At 40.0% G+C, this 17,431-nt stretch overlaps 1 protein-coding gene across 1 annotated transcript in view; it reads left to right on the top strand.

Moving 5' to 3' along the window:
* The window catches only part of MARVELD2 (MARVEL domain containing 2), a 39,352-nt gene extending 22,543 nt beyond the window's left edge, over positions 1 to 16,809 (top strand). Inside the window, exons 4-7 of the mRNA XM_089693208.1 lie at positions 1,292 to 1,443; positions 10,332 to 10,503; positions 13,456 to 13,506; positions 16,202 to 16,809. Of these exons, the coding sequence (XP_089549334.1) occupies positions 1,292 to 1,443; positions 10,332 to 10,503; positions 13,456 to 13,506; positions 16,202 to 16,321 (495 nt within the window). The 3' untranslated portion in view covers positions 16,322 to 16,809. The remainder of the gene's footprint in view (positions 1 to 1,291; positions 1,444 to 10,331; positions 10,504 to 13,455; positions 13,507 to 16,201) is intronic.
* Positions 16,810 to 17,431: the final 622 nt, after the last annotated feature.

Genomic DNA, 17,431 nt, shown 5'->3' with positions numbered 1-17,431 from the left:
CTCCATGGACAAGCCTCCCCAGACCATCACTGGCCCACCACCAAAACCGTCATGCTGAATGATGTTACAGGCAGCATAACGTTCTCCATGGCTTCTCCAGACCCTTTCACGTCTGTCACATGTGCTCAGGGTGAACCCGCTTTCATCTGTGAAAAGCACAGGGTGCCAGAGGCGACCGTGCCAATTCTGGTGTACAATGGCAAATTCCAATCGAGTTCTATGGTACCAGGCAGAGAGCACAGGGCTCACTAGAGGACATCGGGCCATCAGGCCACCCTCATGAATCCTGTTTCTGATTATTTGGTCAGAGACATTCACACCAGTGGCCTGCTGGAAGTCATTTTGTAGAACTCTGTACAAGGAGGAACAGGCTGAGCAGTGCGAAAGGAGCAGATACTGGTCCTGCTGATGGGTTAAGGACCTTCTATGGCCCTGTCCAACTCTCCTAGAGTAACTGCCTGTGTCTTGGAATCTCCTCCATGCTCTTGAGACTGTGCTGGGAGACACAGCAAACCTTCTGGCAATGGCACGTATTGATGTACCATCCTGGAGGAGTTGGACTGCCTGTGCAACCTCTGTAGTGTCCAGGTATCGCCTCATGCTACCAGTAGTGACACTGACCCTAGTCAAATGCAAAACTAGTGAAAAACAGTCAGAAAAGATGAGTAGGGAAAAAAATGCCAATGGCCTCCATCTGTAAATTCTTTCCTGTTTTGGGGGTCGCCTCATTGTTCCCCATCTAGTGCATCTGTTGTTAATTTCATTAATACAAAAGCAGCTGAAACTGATTAACAACCTCCTCTGCTAGTTAACTGACCAGATCCGTCTCCCAGGAGTTTGACTTGTTGCTATACTCTGATTAAAAAGTGTTCCTTTTATTTTTTTGAGCATTGTATATACTGCTGATTTTGTTGGTAATTTTACTTCTGATAAGCATATAGAGCTTGAAAAGCCTAGTATTGCCACCCATAAATTGTGGCTTTGAGAACCACATGTTTTTTTCCTACCTTTGCAGCAACTTTGTTTTTCTGTGGCAGAGGTGGATACAGAATCACCAGCTTGAGTAGCTACTTATGTTACACATTGTCACTGCTGCTTCTCATGTGCTGCTAACCTTTGTGGTTACATATAATTGTATTCAGCTAAATCAGATCTTGTTACTGGAGTTTCCAAGAACTGAAAGAAGCAAGAATGCTGCTTGATTCAAATCGAAAAGTTTGATTTAAAGGCCCATTGATCATCTACATCAGTGTATGTTTAGCATCTAATGGTGTTTTATTCTGTATTTTAGCGTGATGTATCTGCGGGTAATGACCATATGGTACAAGATGGCCCAGTGCAACAACGAGCTAATAAAGTTGGTGATGTGCGGCCTGAGTTGATTAGCGGATATATTCCAGCAGGACATATACCAAAGCCCATTGTCATGCCGGATTATGTGGCGTAAGTATTGTCTATTGATGGAGGCCTTTTTACTAAACCAGATTGTATGTGCCTGATGTCTTTAATTTGTGTGTTTGCATGCGCTGTCCTCTAACTGAAACATTGTTAAAATTTGTGTAAAATTAGAGCTCAAACCATATTACATCTTAGCCACATCACCAGGAATCCCTTGAAGGTGTTGTTGAGGACTAGTTAATATCTGTGCAGTTTATTTATTTACTTTTTTTTTTTTTTTTTGGTGCGTTGCATTTTGGACGTGTTTTAGGCTTGCTACCATTGGTTTTATAAAATGTGTGTTCTGATAATATAACAAAGTTGCTTCCATTTTGTTATAATACCACTAACCGATGACCATGGAATATTTAGTAGCAAGGAAATTTAACGGATGGACTTATTGCACAGGTGGCAACCTATCACGGTACCACACTTGAATTCACTGAGCTCCTGAGAGCGACCCATTCTTTCACAAATGTTTGTAGAAGCAGTTTGCATGCTTAGGTGCTTGATTTTATACGCCTGAATCCAGTGATTTGGAAGGGTGTCCCAATACTTTTGGCAATGTAGTGTATGCTATTCTATATAGGTAAATGAGCCTCTGCAGGACAAAGCAAAAGGTTTAATTAAAGCATATCATAATGGTTTAATAATGTTCTTTAACAAAAGAACTTACATTCCACATTAATAATTATGCTATCAAAATTAGAGTGTGCTGTAAATTGCCCCAAACATTGCTCTGGTTTCTTCTTGCTGGAGGGTGCCATCTTGTTGAAGCCCAGAGCAGTCCCTTCTTTACTGAAATCTCTCCCCCTCTCCTTGGTCTCAAAAATTGTCATGTTCTGTAATTAAGAGGTTTGCATTTCCAGCCTTGATTGTATGTCTTGGCTCAGCAAGAGAGGAAAGCTAACAGAAGCTTTACAGTGCTGAAGTTCATAGGCTGCTGCTGAGGGACAGAGGAGAGAATATTAAGGAGTTAAGACACTATCCATGTAAGTTTTTAACTCTTTTGTGTCTCCCTGGCAGCAGAGTTTGGCCCTGTACACACAATGAGAATATCGGACGAATGATCGTCTTTGTTTTTTTGCATGCTAGTCTCATATCGAAAGTGAAGAGGTTACTAAAGTTACCAATATTCTTGTATAACAGAATAAAATTGCGGAAGTGATGTATTGTATTTTTGGATGTAAACTGTACCGATCAAACGAAAATCATATGATCTGGTATTGTATGGGAATCATTTTCGTGCTTGACCCTTCAATTAATTTCAGATGAAAGCTGTGTACTAACAATCAGATTATCGTATGATCGATTCGAAAGCGCTATTTTTTTCCTACGTTTTTTTTGATCGTGTGTACTAGGCTTTTGTCATGACACCTCTCCTGCTTTTCTTTTCTCCCTCCCTAATCTGTGTTCCCTTGGCACAGTCTGTGTCATTCTCTACAGCAGTGAACAGAACATGGAAATGCAATTATTTTAGTAAATATAAACTGCTAAATAGCTTATCTCATCAGCAATTAGAGCAGTCTTGTGACTTCTATCAGTGTCCAGCAGAGCACTGGTTAAAGCTTGTAGGAGGAGTTTATTTTCCCCCTGATTGTCCTGTGAGGCTGCTTAACCCCTGACGCTCTGTCTGGATGGTGCTGATTGGTCCTGTGCTGATCACGTGCACTCTCCCAAGATCAAAAAAACTTTCAAGCAGTACAAACCAAACTGCGCATGGGCAGCTTGCCTCCAGTGCTCTGTTGGTAGGATTAGAGAAGACAGGATCAAACATCTTTTTTACACCATGTGGAGGATTAACCCTTTAGTTTCCATAGTGAGTATAAAAAGTATGCTTTACTGCATATACAGACTGATTTTACTTTTGCGGGTTTAGTAACACTTTAAGTATATATGGAGGAGCTTCGGCTTGGGTTATGGTGTTAGTTTACCATAGCGTTAGCCACAGGCTTACTTTAAAGATTGTTTTTACCTGACCATAGCTCCATAAAATAACTCTTCATACCTCCAAACAGTATTTGAAAATATTTATTTCCCCACTTCCCAAGAGCTCCACTGGGACCATCTATGGGTTTTACAGTTATTTCTTGGCTGTTAAAGGTGTTTTGCAGAAACATGAATTTACATACAGATTTATAGCAGAGATTGCACCCCTCTGTTTGCCTTTGTGTCTGAACCTGGGGTGTTGAGTGAGGCCTTTCTTTATTCTTGGTGTGAATAGACATGCTGCATAGGAGCTCCCACATTTTTTTTTCTGTTTTTATCCTTACCTTGTGTTGGGCTTACTGCTTTGCAACTGGATCACAAGAGGGATGACTAAGAGATAGATGGTGAGGATGCCACTTAAAGGGTAACTCCAGTTTCATTGCAGAAAAAAAGACAAGTAAAACAAAATAATATAGGGTATACAACGGCGACACAATTCATATTTAATTGAATGTTATTAAAAATGACCTCTTTGCTTTTCAGTCCGCAGTGCTGTAATTTTCTGTAAAATGCAATATTGCACCCTAGAGGTGTTTTGTACACAGATGGTGTACAGAACGCTCCTCAGAAACGTAATTTTCTGCTTTTGCAATTTGCTTACTGGTTATCCCAAAAGTCTGCACTAAGATACAAGTCAGATTTTGGGCATCCCCTGCAACAAAAATATCCTTTTTGGTGAGATATTCCCAAAAGGCAATCCCATCTACAGGGACAACCCTACCACTCTCCTCATTAGAACCTGCAAAAAAAAATCACTCCCATACAGATTCGCTCTGCACACAAATGGCTATTTCTTCAGAATAACAAAAAGGTAGGAATCTGCAGCTAAGTTTGTTAAAATCCTTGCAGTATATATAGATCATCCAACAAAAGTGCAGTTACTCTTTTCAAAGCGGCGTTCCAGTTGAAAAAAAAAAAAAGTCAGCAGCTACAAAAACTGTAGCTGCTGACTTTTAAAATGCACACACTTGCCTGTCCTCAGTCCAGCGGTGTCCTCACCATGGCTAGTTTCACCGGCCCTCTTCTCTCCCCGGCGCCATCATCTTCAGTGTGGGCACCCAGCTGTTTCAGTTTGTGGCATCACAGCCTGGTGCCCTCTGCGCATGTGTGAGAAGTGCTGCGGTTTGTGAATGGCCCCGTAGTCTTCTGGAACCTGTCGGGTGTCCCAGAAGATTACATGATGGAGAGGGAGGACAACTTCCTCTTCCGATCGCCTTAGGCGATTACAGCGGAAGTGGGAGCACGTACCTTTCAAATTCGGGTACCCGCTCCCCAAAGGTACCAATCCTTAATGGGGGAGTGGGGGACAGAGACTTAAAGCGGAACATTCCCCTTGTGGGTGTAGCTCCCCTTTAAGCTGGTGACAGATTTTTCTGCAAAATGTAGCAGTCCCAGTGTCATAGAGCACATGATAATTTTAATTTAATAATTCTCTTCGTAACCTAACAGAGAAGGTTCAGTGTATTGTAAAGGAAGTCTTTATGGAACACAATATATAAGATTCAGAGAAAGGAACCTTTCATCTGTTGTGGAAGACATGACCGCTAAAAGATGCTCTAAGCACTACAAAACGGGATAATATGGTAGCTTTGTAGACCCCTTCCTGTAACCCTGACTCAGTGGAGGACCCAGGGAACAGGTTTAGGCACAGGAATATCAAGATTGTTTGCCCTACAGAACAAATGAAAGAAAAAGGCTTCACATATGTTGAAAACAGGTTCTTTCTAGTAAGGAGTTTGCTCTAAAAAGCTTTCATTTGGTCTCTACTCGTCTGCTTCAACAGGGTAATCTGCAAAAGTCAACCTTGTGGAATTATATTGGGCTACGTTCACACCGATGACTAGGGTCATTGTGTATTGTAGCCGCAGAAATCTTTTGTTTACAGCTGCAGATGAGTGTGGCTAGGTGCAGCTTCCAGCCCTGTTCACTGTAACGACAGGTCACTGGCGGCCGCAGCTATTCAAGGCTCTTTGCAGCCAGTAATTACTTGGCGTGATCGCTGCTGGTCGCACACAAAGTGTGTCCTACAGCAATCAGCGCAAATAATTGCTGGCATTGCCAAGTGCCATGAATAGCTGCAGCCGCCGGTGATAGTGACCGAGGCTGGAAGCTGCACCTAGCCACTCATCTGCAGCTGTAAACAAAAGATTTTTGCCACTCCAATTCGCACCAGCCTTAATTATTGCTGTGAATGTAGCCTTCTATAATTCCACAAGGTTACCTTGGCTTTTGCAGATTACCCAGTTGAAGCAGAAGCGTAGAGGCCAAACTAAATCTCTGAATGTAACCTTAGGCTGACCATACATTTTTTACAATTTTCTGCCCAATTTCCTTTAGATTTATCTTCAACTATATAGTGCAGGGGCCTACTTAATTGGATACAATTGAAAGAGTTTAGGTTTGACCTCATATTATATGGTTTTTGGTAAATCTAAAGTAAAATTCTCAAGAAAATTGTATAATGTATGGCCAGCCTTACTATGACTGATGTTTTGTGTGTGTGTGGTGTGTTTTTTTTTTTTTTTTTTGTTTTACAAAAAACGGCTACATTTCGGAATGCAACATGCAACATCTGTAAAACCTATACTTCTATATCACAACACTTAAACCTATAATATCCCAGAAAAGTGATCTACCTTCACCCTTGAAGGCCAGCTTAACAATATATATGTGACTTTTCTATGAGCAGATACATCAAATTAAATGAAATAAAACCAAAAATTATAAAAATTATATATAAAAAATTATATATAAAAATTATGTCCAAAGTCCCACCGTGTCCAAAAATAAAATCAAAAAATCCCAAAAATAATCCTCACAAGTGAAACACAAAAACTTAAACTTTTTCTTCTTCTTTCATCACCAAAACCTTCTTAATACCCGCACATCCTGATATTCGTGCACCTCAAAAAGGAAAAAAAACTCGGCATAGTGTCATACCTTAAATAATAAAACACACGTGCCACTCACTGTGCAGCATGCAAAATAAACGTGTATACTCAAACCAAGTGTCAAAACACCTAAGTGAAATGACAATATGAGTGAAAGCACATTCACATAGGAAAAGCAATGCAATGTGTGAAAACCACTCCACAGATAATACTGCCAGTGTATAACACCACACCCAAAAATATATATAAAAGGTGATAACCAAAGCCCAGATCACCACTCTCCAATTCTAATAAGGATGGGTAATTACCCTAAAGCAGAAACAGCAGGGCAGATTAACCACTCTGGGTTACACTCTCCTCTCATCAATTTTCTCCAAAGACTAGGGTCACTTCCTCCACTTTTCTCCAGAAAACCAGTCACAATATAAAAGATATTCTTCTTTATTGGTAACTCACATAAAAATTCCGTGGTAACAGCTCCTCCTCACAAGCAGTGTACACATGGACAGGTTCAGGGAAACATAAACCGCATGTTCCTACTTCCAAGATGGCCGCGATCGCACTTCCGGTCAACGTCGATGCGTATGACGTCACGTGTCTCTGACGCGTTTCGTCACTTCCTTTGACTTTTTCAGAAGGGTAAGGACGTCTGCGCAACGACTCCTTATGTACCGCCCTTCATTCAGTCGCAGACATGGGTTCTGCACACTCTGAACTCATGAGTTCAGAATGCGCAGAACCCATGTCTGCGACTGAATGAAGGGCGGTACATAAGGAGTCGATGCGCAGACGTCCTTACCCTTTTGAAAAAGTCAAAGGAAGTGACGAAACGCGTCAGCAACACGTGACGTCATACGCATCGACGTTGACCGGAAGTGCGATCGCGGCCATCTTGGAAGTGGGAACATGCGGTTTATGTTTCCCTGAACCTGTCCATGTGTACACTGCTTGTGAGGAGGAGCTGTTACCACGGAATTTTTATGTGAGTTACCAATAAAGAAGAATATCTTTTATATTGTGACTGGTTTTCTGGAGAAAAGTGGAGGAAGTGACCCTAGTCTTTGGAGAAAATTGATGAGAGGAGAGTGTAACCCAGAGTGGTTAATCTGCCCTGCTGTTTCTGCTTTAGGGTAATTACCCATCCTTATTAGAATTGGAGAGTGGTGATCTGGGCTTTGGTTATCACCTTTTATATATATTTTTGGGTGTGGTGTTATACACTGGCAGTATTATCTGTGGAGTGGTTTTCACACATTGCATTGCTTTTCCTATGTGAATGTGCTTTCACTCATATTGTCATTTCACTTAGGTGTTTTGACACTTGGTTTGAGTATACACGTTTATTTTGCATGCTGCACAGTGAGTGGCACGTGTGTTTTATTATTTAAGGTATGACACTATGTCGAGTTTTTTTTCCTTTTTGAGGTGCACGAATATCAGGATGTGTGGGTATTAAGAAGGTTTTGGTGATGAAAGAAGAAGAAAAAGTTTAAGTTTTTGTGTTTCACTTGTGAGGATTATTTTTGGGATTTTTTGATTTTATTTTTGGACACGGTGGGACTTTGGACATAATTTTTATATATAATTTTTTATATATAATTTTTATAATTTTTGGTTTTATTTCATTTAATTTGATGTATCTGCTCATAGAAAAGTCACATATATATTAATCTGTAAAACCTAGACCTTTTTATGCTGTGCACACTGTATGAGCACTTTCTTAAGGGGTTCAGACATTGTCAGCCTTAAACCAATTAAGTGGAGTTCAGATGACAAGTTTTTCTGCATTCTTTGGTAGATGGATTACCCTTAATGAGGTGAACTTTCCATCAAAAGTTCTGTCTAGGAGTTTATTTTATATTAAGTGTTACAAAGTACTGATAATATTTAATAAACCTATTCTTTAACATGCTGTAAAAAAAGTTACCTGTATTGTACACTTTATAATCTACTTGCAATGTACCTGCAGTTCTGTGTCAGGATGTGCCTACTTATTATTATGATTATTATTATTCAGGATTTATAGCGCCAATAGTTTTCGCAGTGCTTTACAATATAACGGGGACAATACAATTAAAATACAGTTTGATGCAGAAGTAATTGGAGGGCCTTGCTCATGGAGCTTACAATCTAAAGGGTGGGGGAGGTGGTACAAAAGGTAATAGGTGCAGGGGATGATCTGATGGAGGTGACACAAGTACACTTCTTAGGTGGAGGTGGGGTAGACTTCCCTGAATAAATGAGTTTTTTCATGGATTGTCTAAAGATGTACCGGGTAGGAGGTAACCGGATATACTGGGGCAGGGAGTTCCAGAGGATTGGAGAGACTCTGGAGAAGTCTTGTAGGCGAGTGTGGGAAGAAGGAACCAGGGAGCTAGAGAGCAGGAGGTCTTGGGAGGATCGGAGAGGACAGTTTGGGCAATATCTGCAGATGAGGTTGGTGATGTAGCTGGGGGGTGATGATGGCCTTGTATTTTGTGGTTTAGTATTTTGAAATTTTATACATTTGGGCTAGTGGAAGCCAGTGAAGAGATTAGCAGAGAGGGGCAGCAGTCATGGATCAGTTAGTAAGGTGTATTAGTCTAGCAGCCACATTCATAATAGACTGAAGGGGGCATAGCCTGTGTAAGGGTAGGCCAGTGAGGAGGGAGTTCTAGTTGTCAAGGTTAAAAATAACTAGAGAGTGAATAAGTTGTTTAGTGGTGTTAGGCTGTCCATACATTTATACAATTTTCTTGAGAATTTTGCTTTAGATTTACCAAAAAACATATAAAATGAAGTCAAACCTAAACAACACTTTAATTGTATCCAATTAAGCACTACATAGTTGAAAGTAAATCTAAAGAAAATTGGGCAGAAAATTGTATAGTGTAGGGCCAGGGACGGATTCTGGAAATGTTGCGGAGTTTGAGGTGGCAAGATTTAGCCAGTGATTGGATGTGGGGGCTGAAGGAGAGGTCAGAATCTAGGATTACACCTAGCACCCTGGCATGTGGAGGAGGGACCAATGGTTGTGCCATTGATCTCAGTGGTAAAGTTATGGGGAGGGGATCGGGGAGGAGGAAATATAACAAGCTTGGTTTTAGAAAGATTGAGTTTGAGGAATTGGTGTGACATTCACACGTATATGTTGCTCAGTAAATTTGTGATATATAATGAGATTGAGGGGGGTTAGTTAAGAGATCTGGGTGTCATCAGCATAGAGGTGGTATTGGAAACCATGTCATCAATGCCTTTTATCTGCAATATAGCATCTCTCATACAACCATGTTCATACTTCTCTATTCAGTTGAAAACTATTGCTTCCTTCAAATCACTAATAGCACTCATCTTATTTCCTGGCATGTGAGGGCATTGGAAGATGCCATTATTTAACCTTTTCTGTGGAAAATGCTAGTTGACTGGCTGTGATGCAGATCCAGTGTTCCAGTACTTTGTGTCACTGACCTGTAACAAGCATTTTCAGACATTCTTGTCTTAATCTGACTTTGCTTGCTGCATGCTTATTCCAGTGTATGTGTAAAGTACATATTTTACACATTGATTATTTTTGGGTTGCATTATTTAATGGAAGATATCTATATTAGCCCCCGTACTCTAAATAAATACTAGAATTGTTAAATTCATATTTATTAAGCATTTTATTTCCTTGATTGCTATGGGAGACTCTAATGTTATCTCTCTGATTTCTTAATTTTCTTGTGCTGCTGCTCTTCTCATCTTGGGAGAAGAGGCTCCCTTTGGCATCATGGCCTTGCGTGCTATAGGATCTTTTTCCAGTATTTGTTTTCTGTGTACTGACACAGAGTGGGCAAATTATTTCACCCTGTTATACCATAATTATAAAGAAACCAAGGCTAGGATAAGTATTGATGTAAAGTAAGGCCTCATTTACAACTTTTTGAAAGTGCTTGCATTGATGTGTTGCCATGCCTACATAATAACAATATGATGTATATAATTATTTAAAATATCATACAACTTAGGCAAAAAAAAATCCCTTTTTCATTACAGAAAATACCAGGCAATAAAATCGGATGATGAGCGAGATCGTTATAAGGCGGTTTTTAATGACCAGTTCTCTGAGTACAAAGAACTGTCGGCTGAAGTCCAGGCTGTCCTAAAGAAATTTAGTGAACTGGATGCCATTATGAGTAAATTACCTAGGAACCCAGAGAATGAACATGTGAGTATCATACTGACTGACTACCTCCTATTTGTATAAATTTTTCTTCAGTGCCCACAATCCTCTTCACATACATATACTGATGACCTGATGTGCATATTCCTTCCAGGTATTTAAGTCACAGAATTGGCATGATGGTCAGTCCGCTATAATTTTCAGACGGACTTCAGCAGTGATAGCCTTCGTATTTCATGACAGTTTTTTTTATTTAATTGGCCTTTGCTGGCACTTCAGCTGTGAACCAGAGTTCACATTTCATCTTGTATGCAGACTGATATGATAATAAAGTATAAGGAAGAATTACAAATAAAATGGTCCACCTTCTCTTTTTTATTAAAATTTTTTTTTTTATTTTCATGAAGTAATTGTGTATTTTTTGGCTTTTTCTGTATGCCCATGGATGATTATATACTGATCAGCCATAACTTTATGATTACTGACAGGTAAAGTGAATGATTTTGATTCTCATTACAATGACATCTGAAAGTTGGTGGGATATATTAGGCAGCTAGTAAACATGTTGTCCTTGAACTGTTGAAAGTAGAAAAAAATTGACAAGCAAAAAGATTTGAGTGAAATTGACAAGGGCAAAATTGTAATGGCTAGATGACTGGGTTAGAGCAACTCAAACACTGTTACTGTTGTGGGATGTTCCTGGTCTGCAGTGGTCAAGACCTAAAAATCCAGTAGAAGAGCTACTGTAGCTCAAATTGCTGAAAAGTTGCAGGTTCTGATAGAACACACAGTGCATTGCAGTTTGTTGCTTATGGGGCTGTGTAGCCGCAGGCAGGCCAGGGTGCCTTTGCTGACCTGTGGCCATGGCCAAAAGTACCTACAATAGGCACATTAGTATCAGACCTGAACCACAAACCAGTAGAAGGTGGCCTGGTCTGATGAATCACAAGATGGCACCAGGATGCACTATGGGAAGAAGGCAAGCCGGAGGAGGCAGTGTGATGTTTCGAGCAATGATCTATTGCGAAACCAAGTGTCCTGTCATTTATGTGGATGTTACTGTGAGACTCATCACCTACCTAAACATTTTTGATGACCAAGTATACCCAATCATGGAAATAGTGTTCTCTGATGACAGTGGGTTCTTTCAGCAGGATAATGCGCCCTGTCTCACTGCAAAAAGGGTTCAAGAATGGATTAAGGGACACAACGATGAGTTTAAGGTATTGACATAGCTTCCATATTCTCCAGATCTCAATCCAATCAAGCACCTGTGGTATGTGCTAGAAAAACATCTGATCCATTGGGGACCACCTTGCAACTTAAAGAATCTGCTACTGATGGCTTGGGGCCGGGTACCACAGTATACCTTCAGAGGTCTAATTGAGTCCATGCTTTGATGGGTTAGGGCTGTTTTGAGAGCAAAAGGGGAACTACTCAATATTAGATGAGTGGTCATAAAGTTATGGCCGATCGGTGTATAATTGTCATTAAATGAGAAGTACAGCCAAAGGTCATACAGCGGTGGATCACAGGAGTGCAGTTAGTTCTGCACTCCTGTGACCCTTTTTCAGCCGGCTGACATCAAAGAGACGGTTCAGGCTGGGGAAAGATCCCGACCATATGATCTACCCAGGAGTATGAGCGAGCCGCTCCCGCAGCCCTGCTGTCCACTTAGTGTTGGGGGAGGCAGAGCAGAGAGCCCAGAGATTGACGGTCCATCTCTGCTCAGAGTGGCAAGAAGAACTAAGTGATCAGCAGTGTTTGTTTGCTCAGTTCTCAGCCTTAAACCTGGCGGGGGACAGATGCAGCATGGGATCAATGCTGCATTCACCTAAGTATGATTTAAAAAAAAAAATCAAATTCTTCTTTCAAATGTGTGTTTTTTAGTTTTATCTTTTTACAGTTTCATCTTACATTTTAATAGGGTTTTATAGTCTGTATTATATCTCGTATAATTACAGTTCAGTGGAGTCTTATCCAAAAGAATTTTGAAAACGAATAAATGTATATTGCATCATCATACTTCTATGTAATGAACACCAACTTTTTAATTTTCATAAATTCTCTCCTCTCAAAATTTTTAGAAAGAATGAGAGAACATATTATGTATCCGTGTGTTGATATCATAGGGCGTGGGTATGCGTAGTACATTGTTGATTCCAAAATAGAAGCACAGTTACCTAAACAGTAATTCCTAGTGATTATACCACGGATTTGATTGCAGCAGGAGTACTGTAAGCTTGGATTGCCATAGGACGTTAACACTTAAGCTGGGCATAGACGGATCAAATTTTGGCTCTTCAGCCAGTGAGAAACAGAAAAAGTCACTTCATTCCCCAATAAGTTTCGACCTGACTCAGTTGATTTTAAAGTGGTACTTGGAGAACCACCCATGAATCAAATTTCACCCGATTCAAAAGAAATTTGCTGGAATTTGAGCCATCTATAGGGTTCTTTAAGCTGGCCAATCACCGATACATATTTCTCCATCCAAGCTATACAGTTTAGATGGACAGACTCCCAGTGTGACTGTAGCATTCTGGCAGATGGTACCACCAGCTTTCAGAATACCTGAACCGAGCCTGCATCTGATTGGATCAATTTTCTGCTTGGCTCCTTCAATTTTGTTGGGTAGAGTGATGCCGACATGGCCACCCATTGATCGAATTTTGTTCAGTGTATGCTCAGCATTAGTCAGATTCTTATTCGTTGTTCTCACTACACTAAACATGACATTTGCCATGCTAGCTTAATCAGGGCTTTCCATACAGCCACAAACTATTTATCACTTAGGCTGATGAGCCTGCAGCGCAGTTTTTTGTAATTACCAGCACATGCTCCTCTGTGTGATTTTAGTTTTTTGGGGTTTTTTTAATACAGGGTAAAGCTTGATTTAACCTGTACAGCAGTGTTAATACATACCCCTTTTTGTATTACATCTGCTTACTATTAAAATAAATGAAACAAAATTGTACATTTGTTGTATTTTTGCAGGAATACCAGCGGATTGCAAAGGTTATGCAAGAATATCAAAAGAAAAAGAATGTGAGTATATTCAATTGTATTTAACAAATATAGAGGTTTTATGTAGTATAGGTTAAATATAGTTTGTGCGTAGCAATAACACAAAGTAGGAACAAACTGCTTCCTGCATAACTGAACAATTAAAAGCTTTTTTAATTCTTAAACTTTTAAAGCCTTTTTCGTTTGTACAGAGCATAAGTCAAATCCATAAAAACGATATAATTTCACTGATAATGGAACAATTCATTACAAACAATGGGTTGAACAAGTAAAATGACAATGTAGATACAATGGGATGAAAACGTATGTGAACTTCTTGGAATTAACTGGTTTTCTGCATTAATTTGCAATAAAATATGATCTGATCCTTTTTTATGTCACAACAAAAGACAAACACAACATGTTTAAAGGAGAAGTACAGCCAAATCTGTTTTGGCTGTACTTTTCCTGTGGATCATGAGAGTGCAGTTTGTTCTGCAATCTTGTGACCTGTTTTCAGCTGACAGCGGTCTGAAGCCGGCTGTCAGCTGACGTCACTCAGCCAGTCCAGCCTGGGGAAAGATCTCATCTTTAAATTTGGGATCCACCCCGGAGTTTGGAGCGGTACCTGGCTCAGCCTCTCAGCGATCTGCTGAGAGCCTGAGCCAGCCACTCCCTCCCCCTCCACAGCCCAGTGCTCCAGTGAGCGGCAGCAGAGCAGACAACGGCGACTGTCCGTGCTGCATCCACCTAGGTAAGTATGATTTTAAAACAAAGAAATGCCATGCTTCTTTTTTGAAACTGATAACTCTAAGAATTATTTTTTAATAAAGACACAAAAAAATTGAATTGTTTGTGTTAACAGTTTTTATTTTTAATGCCAGCAGTGGGATACAAGTTGTTGAACCTTCTTTTGGCAACAATGATAAGCTAGTGCTTTTGGAAGGTCTGGATCAGAGCTGTATAATGTTCAGGAGGAATTTTTGACCTTCCTCTTTATAAAACTGCTTCAGCTGAGACACATTTGTCGGATGTCTGGTGTGGATGGCTCTCTTGAGGTCATTCCACAGCATATCTATGGGGTTAAAGTTTGGGTTCTCACTGGGCTCTTCCAAAAGGTGCATTTTAATTTTTCTGAGGCCAGTGTGGTGGATTTACTTCCATGCTTAGCGCCATTGTCTTGCTGCATCTCACAAATTCCAATAAGCTTCAGCGGGCAGATGGCCACACAAACATTATCATAAGGATATTTTGGTCATCTTCATTTTCCCTTTCATAATTGCAAGTGGTCAAGGCCCTGAGGCAGTGAATCAGTACCAATTCATGATGCTCCCTACATCTAACCTACTTTAGAAAACCAGTTAATTTCAAGGGGTTCACATTTTTTTAGGCCACTGTATATAATCTGCATATGCAGAACTGGTGTACACACTTGTATCGAATAAGGGCAAGGTAAAGGGATAGGAGAGACTTAATAGGGGGTGTACATGGGGTGAGATTTTTGAGGTAACGCCACCAATCTACAAAGAAGAATTGGCGGAGAGGTAATCTGAAACTATAGTGCATTTCATTGCAATCCACATCAGCATTATGACTTCTTTCAAGACTATATAATTGTATCTGCTCTTTTTATCATATGTAATAATTGCCTAATTGGTGTAGATGGGGTGGAATTTTTTGAGCTAAAGGCCTGATGTATAAAGAATTGGCGGAGAGGTAATCTGAACCTCTAGTGCAGGGATGTCAAACTCCATTTCATCACGGCCTGCATTAGGATTGCCCTCAACACTATATAAATGTATCTGCTCTTTATAAGAATTGCCTTCTGCATTTGATTATTATTGTTTTAGTAATAACTTAAGAATTAAGCTGTGAAGAGCAGGTGGAGACTGGCATGGAACCCACTCACACTTCTGTAGCAGATGATGCAGGTCTGAAAAAGGAGGGTTGCACACTGCTGATATCATTCGCAAGAAACTTTATCGGAGACTGCTCAGATGGAACATGGTTCTGCTATGATGTTCTGTCTGAGCAATCTCTAGTAAAGTTTCTTGTGGATGATACCAGCAGTGTGTGACCCTCCTTGTCAACTGGCATAGTGCTGTATTATTTTCATAATCCTTATAAGCAGATGTACAGAGCACCCCACCTTGCATCAGATGTCAAGAGTCCCACCACTATCAAAAGTCAAGCACCCCCCCTCCCCCCTTACCTTGTGCTGCTGGGGGTGGAGATGGGAAGCAGAAAGTGCAGGGTCTGGAGGAGGACCAAAGGAGGGCTGGAGTCAGCTGTAGAGGGTACAGGATCTGTAGGAGGAGTTCTGTCTGCTGCTGGTGCTCATCTTCTATGTTATTTCATAACCGTACAGCAGGACCAAACAACCCCTAGCCTTTTCAGTTCTCAAATTGGGTAGTTAGTCGCGTGTAAATATTTCTGGAATATTTAGCACATCTCTAACTCCCCCACTGAAAGTTCCCCAGAAGGCAGAAAACGTTTGATTAAAGGTTGATGTATCAATACAAGTACTGTCTCTTACATTAGAATTCTTATACTGTCTGCAGCAATTCTGAAGGATTTTCCATGCTCTGGTTCCTCTCTGAAGTAGCTGTAGGTTTTTATCCATCATTAGAGAATACTGTTGTGATAGTGCCTCTTTAAATCTGAATGGACTTGTTTTGTTGTGGAGAATGAGCAATGGTTTCACAAGTAGAAATTACATCATGTTTTTTTGTAACAGGACCCAACATTTCTGGAGAAGAAGGAGCGATGCGAGTACCTGAAGAACAAGCTGTCACACATCAAGCAGAGAATTCAGGAATATGATAAAGTTATGAATTGGAATGATGGATTTAATTAATTCGTACCAATAGATTTTTTTTTTTGGGGGGGGTGCCTTAATGCTCTTTTTAAACCCCGATTCCCTCCATACCTTTTTAAATCTTTCAGCCTACTTTTATATTGAGCATTTTTCATTGTAAATACTATACTATCCAGTGGTAAAAATTGGATATCTTGTGTGTAATAATAAGATTGTTTCTTCTCTTCAAAATAGTTTGCTAATTATACTTGAAGGAGATGCTGTCGCATTTAGGATGTGCTGCCCGTTCCATGGACAGTAAGGTGAATTTAATAACAAAAAAAAATTGATTCTTTTGCGCACAGCATCCAATCACATTTCTGTTTTTACATTCCTTCTAGCACTTGCTATGGGAAACACACAGATCTTTCCTGTTAAAATAAACTGGCCCCAATACTCTCAGCAAATATTTTCTAGTACCAAGACAGATTTTATATATTGTTTTAGAGATGCATTACCAAAAAAATAAATGTATTTGTTTCTTAGTACATTTTGTTTCTTTTCTGTGAAGAATTTAGCAATTTGTTGTCCTGTATTTAAACTTAATGAGGACTGCACAATTTTCTATTTTATTTTGAGTGCTATGGGAGTTTTGAAACCCTGGAGCGCTGTTATGCAAAAAAAAAGAGCTGCTAGCAGGTAACCCCAGTAGCATTTATTCCTCCATGCCTCAGTGCTGTGCTCAGACTTCAGGCAGTATTTAACAGGCTAAGCAGTGCCCACATTCCTACCATGTTGGCTAGTAGGAAGTGTAGAGACATGAGCAAGTGGGTAGCTCTATCAGTGATAGACTGGGGCAGCATTTGGTCAATGCAGAAATCTTTCCTGGAAGTTTTTTTTTTCTTCTAATAAAGTACTAGTCCCTTTTGTAAGGACAAATGTTGGTGAAGAAAAATATGTAGTATATAATTACAGCAAAATAGTAAACACTGTGTGCTAATAGGGAAAGTTCTTTTAGGAATAAGAGGTGTTGAAGTCACTTAACACTGTCTGTTTATATGGAAATCCAGTCAAATTAAAAAAAAAAAAACAAAAAAAAAAACACCCTTGAGTTCAGTTGCGCATTCATACACATATAGGGAAAATCCTTACTGATAGGTGTTGTCATCA

The sequence above is a fragment of the Staurois parvus genome, unplaced genomic scaffold (assembly GCF_062004578.1).
Source record: "Staurois parvus isolate SC_StPar_1 unplaced genomic scaffold, SC_StPar_1.0 ptg000618l, whole genome shotgun sequence".
NCBI lineage: Eukaryota > Metazoa > Chordata > Amphibia > Anura > Ranidae > Staurois > Staurois parvus.
Note: the sequence above shows the minus strand (reverse complement) of the source record. Positions and strands in the feature narration are given on the sequence as shown.